The sequence below is a fragment of the Mustela lutreola genome, chromosome X (genome assembly GCF_030435805.1).
Source record: "Mustela lutreola isolate mMusLut2 chromosome X, mMusLut2.pri, whole genome shotgun sequence".
Taxonomy (NCBI): domain Eukaryota; kingdom Metazoa; phylum Chordata; class Mammalia; order Carnivora; family Mustelidae; genus Mustela; species Mustela lutreola.
Window position 1 is genome coordinate 71,366,969 of NC_081308.1, and position 15,850 is coordinate 71,382,818.

The window sequence follows — 15,850 nt, forward strand, 5'->3', positions numbered from 1 at the left end:
AGGCATGGAAGAAACAGCTTAGAAGCCATGAAAACAGAATTAAGGAAATAAACACCATGAAGTGTTCCAATATTAAAGTTATTGGGATCCCTGAGGGGGTGGAGAAAGAGTAGATTAGAAGTTATAGTTGAACAAATTCTGCATGAAAATTTTCCCTGGACATGAACAAATGTTCAGGTCTTAGAGGCAGAAAGAACACCTCCAAAGACCGACGAATCTAGAAAGAACTCAAGGCACTTGATTGTGAGACTGACAAATCATAATTTTAGACAAGAGCTTCTGAGGGCAGCTAGGAGGAAGAGATTACTTATGTACAAAAAAAAGTACATCAGAATACCATCAGACCTGCCCAGAGAATGCTGGCAAGCCAGAAAGGGCTGGCAAGACCTAATCAGGGCCCTAAATGAGAAGAACATACAGCCAAGTATACTTTATCCAGTGAGGCCGATATTCAAAATGGATGGAGAGAAAGAGCTTCCAAGTCCAGAAAGGTTTAAAAGAGTATGTGACTGCCAAACTGGCACCACAAGAAATATTAAGGGCATCTCTATAAAAGAAGAAAGGACTCCAGAGTGACATAAAACAGAAATTTACAGAGACAATCTATAGAAACAAGGACTTCACATACAACATGACGTAAATAAAAACATATCTTTCAGTAATCACTCTCAACGTGAATGCCCTAAATGCTCCAAAAAAATGGACAAGGTTGCAGATTGGATAAAACAACAGGACCCATCAATATGCTGTCTGCAAGAGACCCATTTGGAACCCAAGGAAAAATCTGGACTAAAAGTGAAGGGAGAGAGAAGCAATTTTCATGCCAATGGGCTTCAAAGAAAGCTGGGACAGTGATTCTCATATCAGATAAATTAGATTTTAAAATATAGGCTTTAGTCAGATAAAAGAAGGACAGTACATCATTTTTAAAGGGTCTATCCACCAATAAGATCTAACAATTGTAAATATTTATGTCCCCAATATGGGAGAAGCCAACTACATAAGACAACTGTTAATCAAGATAAAGAGCCATATTGATATGAATACATTATTGTAGGGGATCTTAACACACCACTTTCAGTAATAGAAAGATCATCCAAGCAGAACATCAATAAAGAAATAAGAGAATTGAATGACACATTGGACCATATGGACCTCATAGATATATACCAAACATTCCACCCTAAAATAACAGAATTCTCATTATTCTCGAGTGAACATTGAACTTTTTCCAGAATAGACCACATACTGGGTCACAAATCAGGGCTCAACTGATACAAAAAGACTGAGATTATCCCCTGTCCCCTGCATATTATCAGACCATAATTCTTTGAAACTGGAACTCAACCACAAGAAAAAGGTTGAAAGGAATGACTTCTGGGGTTTTTTTGTTTGTTTGTTTTGTTTTGTTTTAAGATTTTATTTATTTATTTTAAAGACAGAGATCACAATTAGGCAGAGAGGCAGGCAGAGAGAGGAAGGGAAGCAGGGTCTCTGCTAAGGAGAGAGCCCAATGTGGGGCTTGATCCCAGGATGCTGGGATCATGACCAAGCAAAAGGCAGAGGCTTAACTCACTGAACCACCCAGGTGCCCCATGATTTCTCTTTTTAGTAGAATTTCTGTACAACCAAATTCTTACAATTTTCTGTTCTACAAGATGGTGAAATTATGGGATTTCATCACCTAAAACTAAATTCAATGTTCAGATAGCTTCCTTTTCAGATACCTAGAAACCTTAAGAACCTTATAATAGCCAAATAAGTTGTAAATAGTAAATGTTGGCAGTTATCCATTGGTCTCCTTCATTTGTGCACATTTGTGAGCAAAGGCACTGACTACATTTGTTCTGTGTTATCTTTTCAAGGATGCAATCAGTCTTGAAATATGAGATATTTTCTCTCTCCAAAGCAAAAGGAAGATTTGTGTTTGGTTCAGTATAAAAAATCTGGGTTCCTTAACATGGCTTCCTGTGCCACCATAAAGGAATTGACGAACAGAGAAAAGGTATAAGAAAATGCAGGTAATCTGAATACTATTGCCATTGTGACCTAGAAGTCTCATGTTATCTGCCACTATCCTTAAAACTCTGGCTGGGTTACTTGTTAGTTTGCAAGTGGACTAAAAATATTAGATCTTTCACAATTCTTGACAGTAGTTCTTTTTTTAAATATATTTTTTATTTCTTTTCAGCATAACAGTATTCATTGTTTTTGCACCACACCCAATGCTCCATGCAATCCGTGCCCTCTATAATACCCACCACCTGGTTCCCCCAAACTCCCACCACCTGCCCCTTCAAAACCCTCAGATTGTTTTTCAGAGTTCATAGTCTCTCATGGTTCACCTCCCCTTCCAATTTCCCTCAACTCCCTTCTCCTCTCCATCTCCCCTTGTCCTCCATGCTATTTGTTATGCTCCACAAATAAGTGAAACCATATGATAAGTGGCTCAGTCTGTTTGACTTATTTCACTCAGCATAATCTCTTCCAGTCCCGTCCACGTTGCTACAAAAGTTGGGTATTCATCCTTTCTGATGGAGGCATAATACTCCATAGTGTATATGGACCACATCTTCCTTATCCATTCATCTGTTGAAGGGCATCTTGTTTCTTTCCACAGTTTGGCAACTACATTCAATGTTTAGATAGCTTTTCAGATACCTAGAAGCCTTGAGAACCTTACAGAGAGCCATTATATGAGACCTTATATGAGACCGTGGTCATTGCTGCTATAAACATTGGGGTACAGATGGCCCTTCTTTTCACTACATCTGTGTCATTGGGTTAAATACCCAGTAGTGCAATTGCAGGGTCATAGGGAAGCTCTATTTTTAATTTCTTGAGGAATCTCCACACTTTTCAAAGTGGCTACACCAACTTACATTCCCACCAACAGTGGAAGAGGGTTCTCCTTTCTCCACATCCCCTCCAACACATGTTGTTTCCTGTCTTGCTAATTTTGGCCATTCTAACTGGTGTAAGGTGATATCTCAATGTGGTTTTAACGTGAATCTCCCTGATGGCTGGTGATGATGAACATTTATTCATGTGTTTGATAGTCATTTGTATGACTTCATTGGAGAAGTGTCTGTTCATATCTTCTGCCCATTTTTTGATATGATTATCTGTTTTGTGTGTGTTGAGTTTGAAGAGTTATTTATAGATCTTGTATATCAACCTTTTGTCTGTACTGTCATTTACAAATATCTTCTCCCATTCTGTGGGTTGCTTCTTTTGTTTTCTTGACTGTTTCCTTTGCTATGCAGAAGCTTTTGATTTTGATGAAGCCCCAAAGTTCATTTTCGCTTTTGTTTCCTTTGCCTTTGGAGACATACCTTGAAAGAAGTTGCTGTGGCTGATATCGAAGACTTTACTGCTTATGTTCTCCTCTAGGATTCTGATGGATTCCTGTCTCACGTTGAGGTCTTTTATCCATTTCGAGTGTATCTTTGTGTATGGTGTAAAAGAATGTTCGAATTACATTCTTCTATGCATAGCTGTCCAGATTTCCCAGCACTATTTATTGAAGAGACTGTCTTTTTTCCACTGTATATTTTTTCCTGTTTTGACTCTCTCTGCTTGACTTATTTCACTCAGCATAATCTCTTCCAGTCCCGTTCATGTTGCTACAAAAGTTGGGGATTCATCCTTTCTGATGGAGGCATAATACTCCATAGTGTATATGGACCACATCTTCCTTATCCATTCGTCCATTGAAGGGCATCTTGGTTCTTTCCATAGTTTGGTGACCGTGGCCATTGCTGCTATAAACATTGGGGTCCAGATGGCCCTTCTTTTCACAACATCGGTATCTTTGGGGTAAATACCCGGGAGTAAAATTGCAGGGTCATAGGGAAGTTCTATTTTTAATTTCTGGAGGAATCTCCACACTGTTCTCCAAAGAGGCTGCACCAACTTGCATTCCCACCAACCGTACACATGGAGAACCCCCTGCGAGGAATATGTGGAAGAGTGATCCCCTTTCTCCACATCCTCTTCAACACATCTTGTTTTCTGTTTTGTTAATTTTGGCCATTCTAACTGGTATAAGGTGATATCTCAATGTGGTTTTAATTTGAATCTCCCAGAGGGCTAGTGATGATGAACATTTTTTCATTTGTCTGATAGCCATTTATATGTCTTCATTGGAGAAGTGTCTGTTCATATCTTCTGCCGATTTTTTGATATGATTGTCTGTTTCGTGTGTGTTGAGTTTGAGGAGTTCATTATAGATCCTGGATATCAACCTTTTGTCTGTACTGTCATTCTCCCATTCTGTGGGTTGCCTCTTTGTGTTTTTTTTGACTGTTTCCTTTGCTGTGCAAAGGCTTTTGATTTTGAAGTCCCAAACGTTCACTTTTGCTTTTGTTTCCTTTGCCTTTGGAGACATATCTTGAAAGAAGTTGCTGTGGCTGATATCGAAGAGCTTACTGCCTATGTTCTCCTCTAGGATTCTGATGGATTCTTGTCTCACACTGAGGTCTTTTATCCATTTTGAGGTTATCTTTGTGTATGGTGTAAGAGAATGGTCAAGTTTCATTCTTCTACATATAGCTGTCTAGTCTTCCCAGCACCATTTATTGAAGAGACTGTCTTTTTTCCGCTGTATATTTTTTCCTGTTTTTTTGAAGATTAATTGACCTTAGAGTTGAGGGTCCATATCTGGGCTCTGTACTCTGTTCCACTGGTCTATGTGTCTGTTTTTAATGCCAGTACCATGCTGTCTTCGTGATCACAGCTTTGTAATAAAGCTTGAAATTGGGTAACGTGATGCCCTTTCCTTAGCGATTCAGGGTCTCTTCAGATTCCATACAAATTTTTGGATTATTTGCTCCAGCTCTTTGAAGAATACTGGTGGAATTTTGATCAGAATGGCATTAAAAGTATAGATTGCTCTAGGCAGTATAGACATTTTAACAATGTTTATTCTTCCAATCCAAGAGCATGGAATGGTCTTCCATCTTTTTGTGTCTTCTTCAATTTCCTTCATGAGTGTTCTGTAGTTCCTCGAGTAAAGATCCTTTACCTCTTTGCTTAGGTTTATTCCCAGGTATCTTATGGTTATTGGTGTTATAGTAAATGTAATTGATTCTTTAATTTCCCTTTCTGTATTTTCATTGTTAGTGTATAAGAAAGCCACTGATTTCTGCACATTGACTTTGTATCCTTCCACGTTGCTGAATTCCTGTATGAGTTCTAGTAGTTTGGGGGTGGAGTCTTTTGGATTTTCCAAATAAAGAATCATGTCATCTGCAAAGAGAGAAAGTTTGACTTCTTCATTGCCAATTTGGATACCTTTTATTTCTCTTTGTTGTCTGATGGCTGTTGCTAAGACTTCTAATACTATGTTGAACAAGAGTGGAGAGAGTGGGCATCCTTGTCGTGTTCCTGATCTCAACAGGAAGACTGCAGGCTTTTTCCCATTGAGGATGATATTTGCTGTGGGTCTTTCATAGATAGATTTTATGAAGTTCAGGAATGTTCCCTCTATCCCTATACTTTGAAGCGTTTTTTAATCTTTTCTTTAAAGATTTTATTTATTTATTTAGTTGACAGACAGAGACCACAAGTAGGCAGAGAGGCAGGCAGAGAGAGAGAGAGGAGGAAGCAGGCTACCCACAGAGGAGAGAGCCCAATGAAGGGCTCTATCCCAGGACCCTGGCATCATGACCTGAGCCGAAGGCAGAGGCTTTAACTTAATGTGCCATCCAGGCACCCCAACTTTGAAGCTTTTTAATCAGGAACAGATGCTGGATTTTGTCAAATACTTTTTCTACATCAATTGAAAGGACCATGTGGTTCTTCTCTCTTCTCTTATTAATTTGTTCTATCACATTGATTGATTTGCGAATATTGAACCATCCTCGTAGCCCAGGGATGAATCCTACCTGGTCATTATGGATAAGCTTTTTAATGTGCTGTTGGATCCTGTCACTTAGGATCTTGTTGAGAATCTTGCATCCATATTCATGAGTGATATTGGTCTGAAATTCTCTTTTTTGGTAGGGTCTTTGCCTGGTTTGGGGATTAGGGTAATGGTGGCTTCATAAAAAGAGTCTGGAAGTTTTCCTTCTCCTTCAATTTTTTGAAATAGCTTCATGAGAATAGGTGTTATTTCTTCTTTGAAAGTTTGATAGAATTCCCCAGGGAATCCGTCAGGTCTTGGGCTCTTGTTATTTGGGAGGTTTTTGATTACTGCTTCAGTCTCGTTAATAGATATCAGTCTATTCAGGTTGTCAGTTTCTTCCTGGTTCAATTTTGGGAGTTTATAGTTTTCCAGGAATGCATCCATTTCATCTTGGTTGCTTATCTTATTGCCATATAACTGTTGGTAATAACTTCTGATGATTCTACTTCCTTGGTGTTAGTTGTGATCTCTCTCTTTTCATTCATAATTTTATTAATTTGGGCCTTCTCTCTTTTCTTTTGGATTAGTGTGGCCAATGGTTTATCGATCTTATTGATTCTTTCAATAAACCAACTTCTAGCTTCCTTGATACATTGTACTGTATCTCCAGTTTCTACCTCATTGATCTCTGCTCTAATCCTGAATATTTCCCTTCTTATGTGTGGATTTGGTTTGATTTGTTGTTGATTCTCCAGTTCTTTAAGGTGTAGAGACCACTGGTGTATTCTGGATTTTTTCAATTTTTTGAGGGAGGCTTGGATGACTACATATATCCCCCTTAGGGCTGCCTTTGCTGTATCCCATTGGTTTTGGACTGAAGTGTCTTCATTCTCATTGGTTTTCATGAATTGTTTCAGTTCTTCTTTGATCTACTAGTTGATCCAAGCATTCTTAAGCAAGGTGGTCTTTAGCTTCCAGGTGTTTGAGTTCCTTCTGAACTTATCCTCGTGATTGAGATCCAATTTCAAAGCATTGCGATCTGAGAATATGCAGGGAATAATCTCAGTCTTTTGGTATCGGTTGAGTCCTGATTTGTGACACAGTATGTGGTCTATTCTGGAGAAAGTTCCATGTGTAGTCGAAAAGAATGAGTATTCTGTTGTTTTAGGGTGGAATGTTCTGTATATATCTAGGATGTCCATCTGGTCCAAAGTGTCATTCAACGCTCTTTTTTCTTTACTGATTTTCTGTTTCGATGATCTGTCTATTTTTGAGAGAGGCGTGTTACGATCTCCTACTATTAATGTATTCATATCAATATGATTAACAGTTTTCTTATGTAATTGGCTGCTCCCATATTGGGGGCATAGATATTTACAATTGTTAAATCATCTTGTGGATAGTCCCTTTAAGAATGATGTAGTGTCCTCCTGTATCTCTGACTACAGTCTTTAGTTTAAAATCTAATTTATCTGATATGAGAATCGCTACCCGGGCCTTCTTTTGAGGCCCATTGGCATGAAAGATGCTTTTCCATCCCTTCACTTTCAGTCTAGGGGTATCTTTAGATTCAAAATGGGTCTCTTATAGACAACATATGGATGGGTCCTTTCATGTTACCCAATCTGCAACCCTGTGTCATTTTTTGGCGCATTTGGGCCATTCACATTGAGAGTGATTATTGATAGATATGTTGTTATTGACATCATGTTACCTTTGGAGTCTTTCTTTCTGTAGATTGTCTCTATATTTCTGTTTAATGCTATTCTTAGGATTTTTCCTCTTTTATATAACCCCCCTTAATATTTCCTGCTGTGTCAGCTTAGTGGTTGCATAGTCTCTTAAGTCTTCCTGGTCTTGGAAACTCTTTATCTCTCCATCCGATTTGAATGTCAGTCTTGCTGGATAAAGTATTCTTGGCTGCATGTTCTTTTCATTTAGTGACCTGAATATATCTTGCCAGCCCTTTCTGGCTTGCCAGTTCTCTGTGGACAAGTCTGACGTTATTCTGATGAGCTTTCCTCTGTAAGTAAGGAGCCTCTTTGTCATAGCGGCTTTCAAGAGGTTGTATCTACAATTATGATTCCTCAATTTGACTATCAGGTGCCTTGATGTTTTTTTGGAATCTATAATCTTGGTTGGTATGTTTGGCCTCTAGTATATGAATGCTGGTTCTATTTGTGAGATTGGGAAAATTTTCATGAAGAACTTTTTCCACTATATCTTTTAGACTTCTTTCTTTCTCCTCCCCTTCAGGGATTCCAATAATTCTGATGTTGGAACATTTCATGGCATCATTTATTTCCCTGATTCTGTTTTCGTGGCTTCTAAGCTGTTTGTTTCCATGCTTCCTCTAGATCCTTTCTCTCTATCTGTTTGTCCTCCAGATCACTAATTCTATCTTCTTTCTCAGCTACCCTAGCTTTTAGAGAATTTAAATTAGATTGGAACTCATTGAGAGCATTGTGAACCTCATTCCTGGTAGCTTTTAACTCCTCCCTAACATTGTGAAAATCATCCCTGGTCGCTTTCAGTTTTGCTCTATTCATTTCTGTTTGGTCATCCATGGCTTTCTCCAACCTAGCTATTGCCTGGATAATTGTTAGCCTGAATTCTCTTTCTGACATATTGTCTATGTTGATAGCTGTTAACTCTGTTGTAGAAGGCCCATCCTCTGTGTTTTTCTTCTGTTGGGCTTTCCTCCTCCTAGTCATTTTGGTGAGAGATGACTGAACAGATGTAGCTGGATGTATCGATTATGGCGCAGTCAAGGTACACCTTGGAACACTTCTGAGCAATCAGGATTCCCCACCCAAACGAGAAAAAAAAGAAAAGAAAAAGAAAAAGGAGAGATAAAGAGAGGAAAAAAATGGGAGGATAAAAGAGAAGGTTTAGCCCAAATGGGCCCCAAGTTAAGATTTATGAAGTATACAAACAAAAACAGACAAACGAAAAGACTGATAAAAGTATATGACAAGAGGGAAAAAAATATATATGTATATGTATATGCAAATAAAGGAAGTAGCTCGTCAAGAAGAATCCCAAGTATAAGTTTTATATACTATCAGGACAAACTCAAAAATACAGAAACACTGGCAGAAGAAAAAGATGGGAGAGTGGTTATAAATTCTCAGTATGAGTGAGGAAGTTTGTTTTGATTCTTCCTGGATGTATCTTGATACCTTTGTTAAAGGACTCAACTTTCCTAAGATAACGGGGGATTAAAAATTGGTTTACCTATAGGGGTAACATTGACTGGAGAAAGGGGATTACCTTGAAGTTTAACTCTATATGAATATTAGAAAATAAAAATAAAAAAATAAACTGGACTAAACTAAACTAAAATTTACAAAAAAATTAAAAAATCAAAATGCAAAAGAAAAACACAGTTGTATGTATCAAAAAGTTCAGGTTAGAAGGTTATTATGGAATTTGATGTACTGGACATCTCACTGTGATGGTAAATAGGTTAAAAAATTATCTATATAAAAAAAATGAACCAGAATAGTGGGAACGAGTTAAAAATAAAAGTTGTCCTATGAAGTAGTGGTGGTTGATCTCTTGTAGTTTTTTTTTTTTTTTCTTTCCTGTTTGGTTTTCTCGGGGAGGGGCCTGCCTCCTGCGTTTTCAGTCAATAATGTTCCCTGACTTAAGTTCTCCTGCTTCCCTCAAGGGGTGGGCTCTGAGGAAACCGTTTATTTCAGGCTTTTGTTCTCTCAGGTTTTTATGTTTGTTCACTTTTTTTTTCTCTCTCTCGCCTTGACCACTTTTGATGGTTTTTGTAGGTTTAGAAGAAAGCAAAATGCACCCTGACCTCCCTCTCAGAAAGAAGCCTCAGTATGGTCCCCTGCGGGTGCTGCAGAGCCCATTAAAATTCCCCCTTGGCCGCTGGCAGAGCAGATTCCGAGTCATGGTCCCTTGGGACACAGGATCTTCTGCTTGTACCCCAAACCACGGCAGCGGTAGCTGTCTGGGAAACTCCAGACCACCAGAGAGGTTCCAAGTAGTGATCACACACAGATTTTCCTGCTGGCCCGGGCTGGGAGTGCCTGGTCTTTCTGGGTCTACGAGTGCCGGGCTTGCACGCACCTCTCTCAGGGCAGGGTGTGGGTCACGCGTGTGTCTCAGGCTCTGAGAGCAGGGCGCGTGTCCAAGAGCACCAGGCTGTGCCTTCACGCACCTCTCTCCTGGGAGGGTGTGGGTCGCACGTGTGTCTCAAGCTCTGGTAGCAGGGCTCAGGTCCAAGAGCACCAGGCTGTGCCTTCACGCACCACTCTCAGGGGAGAGTGAGGGGCACACGTGTCTCAGGCTCTGTAGCACGGCTCAGCGTTCTGCCATCTGGCGAGGCTCCCAGCCCCTCATAGGAGCTGGACCCCATGCATTCTTCGGTGCGCTGGCAGCTCAGGGACCAAGACCTGGTTTCTCCACAGCACTCTCTCTGGCTCAGCGCTAGGGGAGGCTGTCCTGGGTCTGGGGACTTAAGCCCGTTTCCCTAGCCACCCCGATTCCCACAGTTCCCTCACCCCCACGATCCTTTGCTCTTTTTGAGTGCTTTCAACCAGTCTCCAAGTTAATGCTGGTCCCCAGATGCAGGGCACTCTTATATTAGGGGTATTACTCTAATTGGTCATCTCTGGTGGTTTCCTACCCCTTTTGTTTATCTTCCGATATCAGTCCCCTGTTCCCACTCCGCTTTACCTGCCCACTGGCATCTTCTGCCCCTGTAGAGATCCAGACCTGTATAATTCTGATCTCAGGCTGATTTCATGGGTGATCGGAGCTCTTTGGTAGGTAATCAGCTCACTTTAGGGTACAGGTTGAAATGGTGCCTCCGCCTACTTTCCCACCATCTTCTCTCCCCCTTGACAGTAGTTCTTATTGATGTTCATGCTCTTCTTCTTGATGGTCATAGTCCAAATAACAATGGTGACTATTAAACTGCATTGAAACTCACTGATGAGCCCACAGAATGGCATAATCCAGACCTCTTTTGTTTAGCAACTTTAGTTTGCTAGTTGGTTAACTGCTTGGACCATTTGATCCCAGTCTTATTTAACTAATTAGGTAACACATAGTTATTCTCAGCTGAATAGTTTGGAACATGATTTATATTGGCTTTAGTCTGGGGATACATTCATAGTGTTCTCTGGAATGTTCACATGGGTCCCACTGGTCAGCTAAATCTTCAGACTAGTTATTTTTCTTTCTTTTTTCTTTTAGGCTAATTATTTTTCCTATGGAAAATAGATTATTTTTGTCCAGAATTCTCTATGTTGCCATGGTCCTTTGAAAAGAAAGTATTTAATTTCACTTATAATGTTATCACTTCACCAATAATAGGGGACAATATTAGCACTACAGATAAGTCGGTGGTCTGAAAATGTCGTATTTACTTTTTTCGTGTTTGCTTCCTGAAGTCATAGGCAGCATTATAGGTGTCAAGATTATGCTATGGACCCACCATCAGCTGGATATACTTAGCAGTTGTTTTCCCAGGAAATTCTAGAAAGCGTGATCAGGGACATGCTTTTTATATGTGTGTGAAAGTAATTGGACAAAGATTCATCTACCAACTGAGCCCGCACACCTTAAATAAATAGTCATATAAACAACTTTTGAATTATTAAACAACATTTAGTAATATGCACTTCTTTGTAAAGATTCTTAAAAGTTCCTTTAAAAAACAAAGAAAAAAGTTGAAATCATCATATGTTTGTGTAAGGCCACTTGAAATTCTTTACCTTGAAGAGACTGAGGGCTTTCTTTTAATTGAGTGGCTGTTTGTTTTTAGTGTATAAAACAAACAAACAAACAAAAATGCTTATTTTTTACATTATATTACATTAATAAACCATGCTATTTAGTTAGACAAAGCTTTTATTATTTGGAAAGCTGACCCTAAGATCTAAAAATTTGGCAGAATTATTTGTGAAAGTTACCCAGTTAGGTAATGTGTACAAAAATTTGATATCTCCTGTTATGTGTTTGATAGAATGGTAATTTTTAAATGTAAATAAATTGAATTTGAATAAGTTGAATTGGTACCTTTTGTGCCATGCCCATGAATTTGATCAACATTCAAAAGGATTATGGTCTTTTCCTGCATTTGATGTTTTGCTTCATGGTGGGCAATTGAGATTCTCTCCCTATTTGACTAATGTCATTAGTAATAGGTCAAACCTTCCCAAATCATTACGTTTTATTCCCCTTCTTTCTGTTGCCACCACAATACCACTCTTAATTGAGAAAACCATTGCCTTAAAATATTTTTTATTGTACTGAGACAGAATTTGGTTATAGCAATAATATGTTTTACTGGGTTAAAAATATAATATGACATATGTAAAAACAGTTTCTTTTCCCTTTGAAAAAATAAAGGGAAGTAGAGATATCATTTTCTTTCAACCAAGAATTATTAGGAATTGCATTCTGAGAATGTGCATGTGTCTTTTTATTTGAGAGTATTACTGGTCTTTCGAGAATAATTTGGAGGACTTTGAGAGATTAAGTCAATGACTTCGTTACTCATTGTTTCACTGTATTTTTGGTCTTACCCCCTTTTTTTTTTTAAAGATTTTATTTATTTACTTGAGAGAGAATGAGTGAGAGAGAGCATGAGAGAGGAGAAGGTCAGAGGGAGAAGCAGACTCCCCAAGGAGCTGGGACCCCGATGCGGGACTCAATCCTGGAAGTCCGGGATCATGACCTGAGCCAAAGACAGTCGCTCAACCAACTGAGCCACCCAGGTGCCCTGGTCTTACCCTTTTAACAGTAACAAATGTTAGTGGATTTTTATGGTGAACACTAGCTAAGTGTTGTGAGTATAGAGTTTGTTAACTTTAGAATTTTTTTTTTCTACTGCTTCAGATATATCTCAGTTGGGAGAAGTAATTATTTTGCATTTGGAGCAGTTTAATAGATGCCAGATAAAGCAACCAATCTAAGAAAAAGACCAGTTTTATGATTTGACAGGATTTTTTTTTTTTTTTTAAGTAAGCTCTATGCTCAATGTGGGGCTTGAACTCATGACCCTAAGTTCAGGAGTCACATGCTCTACCAACTGAGCCAGCCAACATACTTCTGGCCATATATATATATATTTTTAAATATATCCTTAAAAGATCTTATATATGTATTTATTTGAGAGAGAGAGAAGAGAGGGACAAGCAGACTCCACGTTGAGCACAAAGCCCAATGTAGGGCTCTATCCCATGACCCTGAGATCATGACCTTAGCTGAAATCAAGAGTTGGAGGCTTAACATGCTAAGTCACCCAGGCGCCCCCTTGGCAGGATGTTTTTAATGGAAATTGACTCTAGGTCTCAAGAAATGTATTGCTTGACAATACCTAACTGCCAGCCAACTTTCTATTAGATTCTCTTACATTAGAAGTGCTTTTCTATAGAATATTATCAGGATACAATTTCTTACTTTGGTCAACAATTTCTAAGCACAACACCTTCAGAATCTTACTGTAACATGGTAAAGAATTTCATCTTTTTAAGGTTTCTTAAGAGGAATTTTACAGTCTCTGAGTGGTCCCTCAAACATTTGGTTGGTGTGCTTGACAGCCCATCTTGTTTCTCAGAGCCCCAGAAATTTAGAGAGAGAGAAGTCATTAGACTATGTTAATGTTCTGGCATCAGTCCAGCACTTTACAAACCACTTGCCCTATTGTGACTACCTAGGGACTGCACTGCTTGCTTTAAACACCATTTTATCATCCTTATGTGCAATTTCCATTGATACTGATAGCTGCTTATCAAAAAGTTACATTGAATTGTGCAGATACAATATTTTTAAGTTTGATTCCAGTGTCTGGCCCTTCATATGCCTACCTTCACTATCATACTGTTCTGGAAAGACTGTCCTGTATTATGATTGATGCACTATGGTGTAATTCATTGTTTTTAATAACTTGAGAACAGGGGTTCTTTATGCATATTTAAAATAGTAGCTACCATTCCTGGAGAGCTTATTATAGAATAATAAGCTATAGAAATAATAAGAATAACAAGCTATAGAATAATAAGCTATAGAAAATAATTGAGCTTATTTATAGAAGACCTGCTATATGGGGAACCTGATGGATCAGTCAGTTAAGCCTCCTATATACATTTAACATTTTTAATTTCAAGGTTTGTAGATATCACCTTAAAAACAGAAAATTTTTAAATTACAAAAAGTATTAAACAGAGGTGCCTGGGTGGCTCAGTACATTAAGCATCTGCCTTTGCCTCAGGTCACGATCCTGGGGTCCTGGGATAGAGCCCTGCATCAGGCTTCCTACTCAGTGGGGAGTTTGCTTCTTCTTCTCTCCATTCCTCCCATCACTTCTGTGTACTCTTTCTCTCTCTTTCAAATAAATAAATGAATGAATAAAATCTTTTAAAAAGGAACACCTGCTTTTTATTTTTTAAACAACTGTAATAGTTAAGATATGATAATGGGCACTGGATAAATCATCAGCAAGATAGATATTGTTCCAGCCATGAAAGAGCATATAATTTACAATTTAGCCTGCTTTGTGGGAGGCAGTGTAAGAGGTACATTGCTTCTCTTACCTAAAATTTTGTCTGTAATCATTTTGGGAGGTGAGTGCTATTATTCTCAACTAATAAATGAGGAACTTGAGACTCAGCATGGTTAATTAATTTGCTCATCACAGAGATAATAAGTGGAGGATATAGATTCAAACCCATGTCAGTCGTGTTCTGTATGAATTTTCAATGCTGTGTAACAAATTACTATGAATTTAGTGGTTTAAAACAATAGACATTTATTATATCACAGTGTTTGTGGGTCAGGAAATCTGGTATACATTAGCTGGGTTCTCTACAAGGCTGTAAGCAAGGTGCCAACCAGGACTGGCTTGCCATTGAGAGGATCCACTATCAAAGAATCCATTTTCAAGCTCATGTGGTTATTAGCAGATTTCATTTCCTTGAGGCTGTTACACTCATGGCAGTTTTTTTTTTTTTTTTTTTTTCATTTCCAACAAAGGAGAGAGAAAATCTAATGTGGATCAGCTAGAAAGATAGTTTTACAACTTCATCACTAGAGATGCATCCCGTCACCTTTGCCATGTTCTATTAATTGGAAACAAATAACAGGTTATTTCCACACTCCAGGGGAAGATATTATACAAGGGCATGAATACCAGGAGGTGAGGGTCATGTGGGGGGGCCCCATGATAATATGTTTGCCACGGGTTCCATAATCTTTTCACTATACTATGCTGCTTCTATTAAGAACCCAATATACATAAATTGATTTTTGAAATATTATTAAAAATTGTGTAAAACAATATAACACCACTAAAGAAGTTTGATGAGTAAGCACTGGGTAGCTCTTCAATTAAACATCTGACATTGGGTTTTCACTTAGGTCATGATCTCAGGATTGTGAGATCAAGTTCCATCTTGGCTCCATGCTGGGAGTAGAGCCTGCTTAAGATTCTCTCTTTCTCTCTCCCTCTTCCTCTCCTCCCCCATTGCATATGCAAGCTCTCTCTCTCTCTTGAAAAATGTCAATGGGGGAATCCCCATAGTCTCATGATCCCGGCACTACTCAGTCAGTCTCCTGAGCAAGGTGCTAAGAGATAACATTCCTACTATCTATATAACCACTCATAATAATTGTGTTTGAATTCCTGTCCAATCTTCAAAAAAGTTTTCCTTTTCATAAATTGGATTCATAGCAAATACATGATTCTCTAGACTTCCTTTTCCATTATTTTTACCATAAAGTTTTTCCTTGTTGCTACGTAATCATACAGTTGTCAGTTTCAATTGGAGTCAACAATCTTTTGAATGACCATACCATGGTTTATTTAACTAAGTCCAATTATTTTGATGCAGACAGCTTTCAATATTCCACTGCTAAAAGGTCAAACAAATAAATGACAACAATAAAAACACAACAAAACATTGTATAACATCTTTAGGCACAATTTCTAGCCTCTTTTGGATTATTTACTTAAACCAGAAATCTAGAAGTGAA

The 15,850-nt window shown here is 38.5% G+C and overlaps 1 protein-coding gene across 3 annotated transcripts in view; it reads left to right on the forward strand.

The window, feature by feature from the left end:
* The window catches only part of SH3BGRL (SH3 domain binding glutamate rich protein like), a 102,853-nt gene that overhangs the window by 53,986 nt on the left and 33,017 nt on the right, over positions 1–15,850 (forward strand). Inside the window, exon 3 of one of the 3 annotated variants that reach the window (XM_059157931.1) lies at positions 1,866–2,005. The exons of 1 other annotated variant lie outside the window; for it this stretch is intronic. In XM_059157931.1, coding sequence (XP_059013914.1) covers positions 1,886–2,005 — 120 coding nt within the window. In that variant the 5' untranslated portion in view covers positions 1,866–1,885. Of the gene's footprint in view, positions 1–1,865; positions 2,022–15,850 lie in introns of all 3 variants that reach the window. One more of the 3 variants, XM_059157933.1, reaches the window with a different exon arrangement.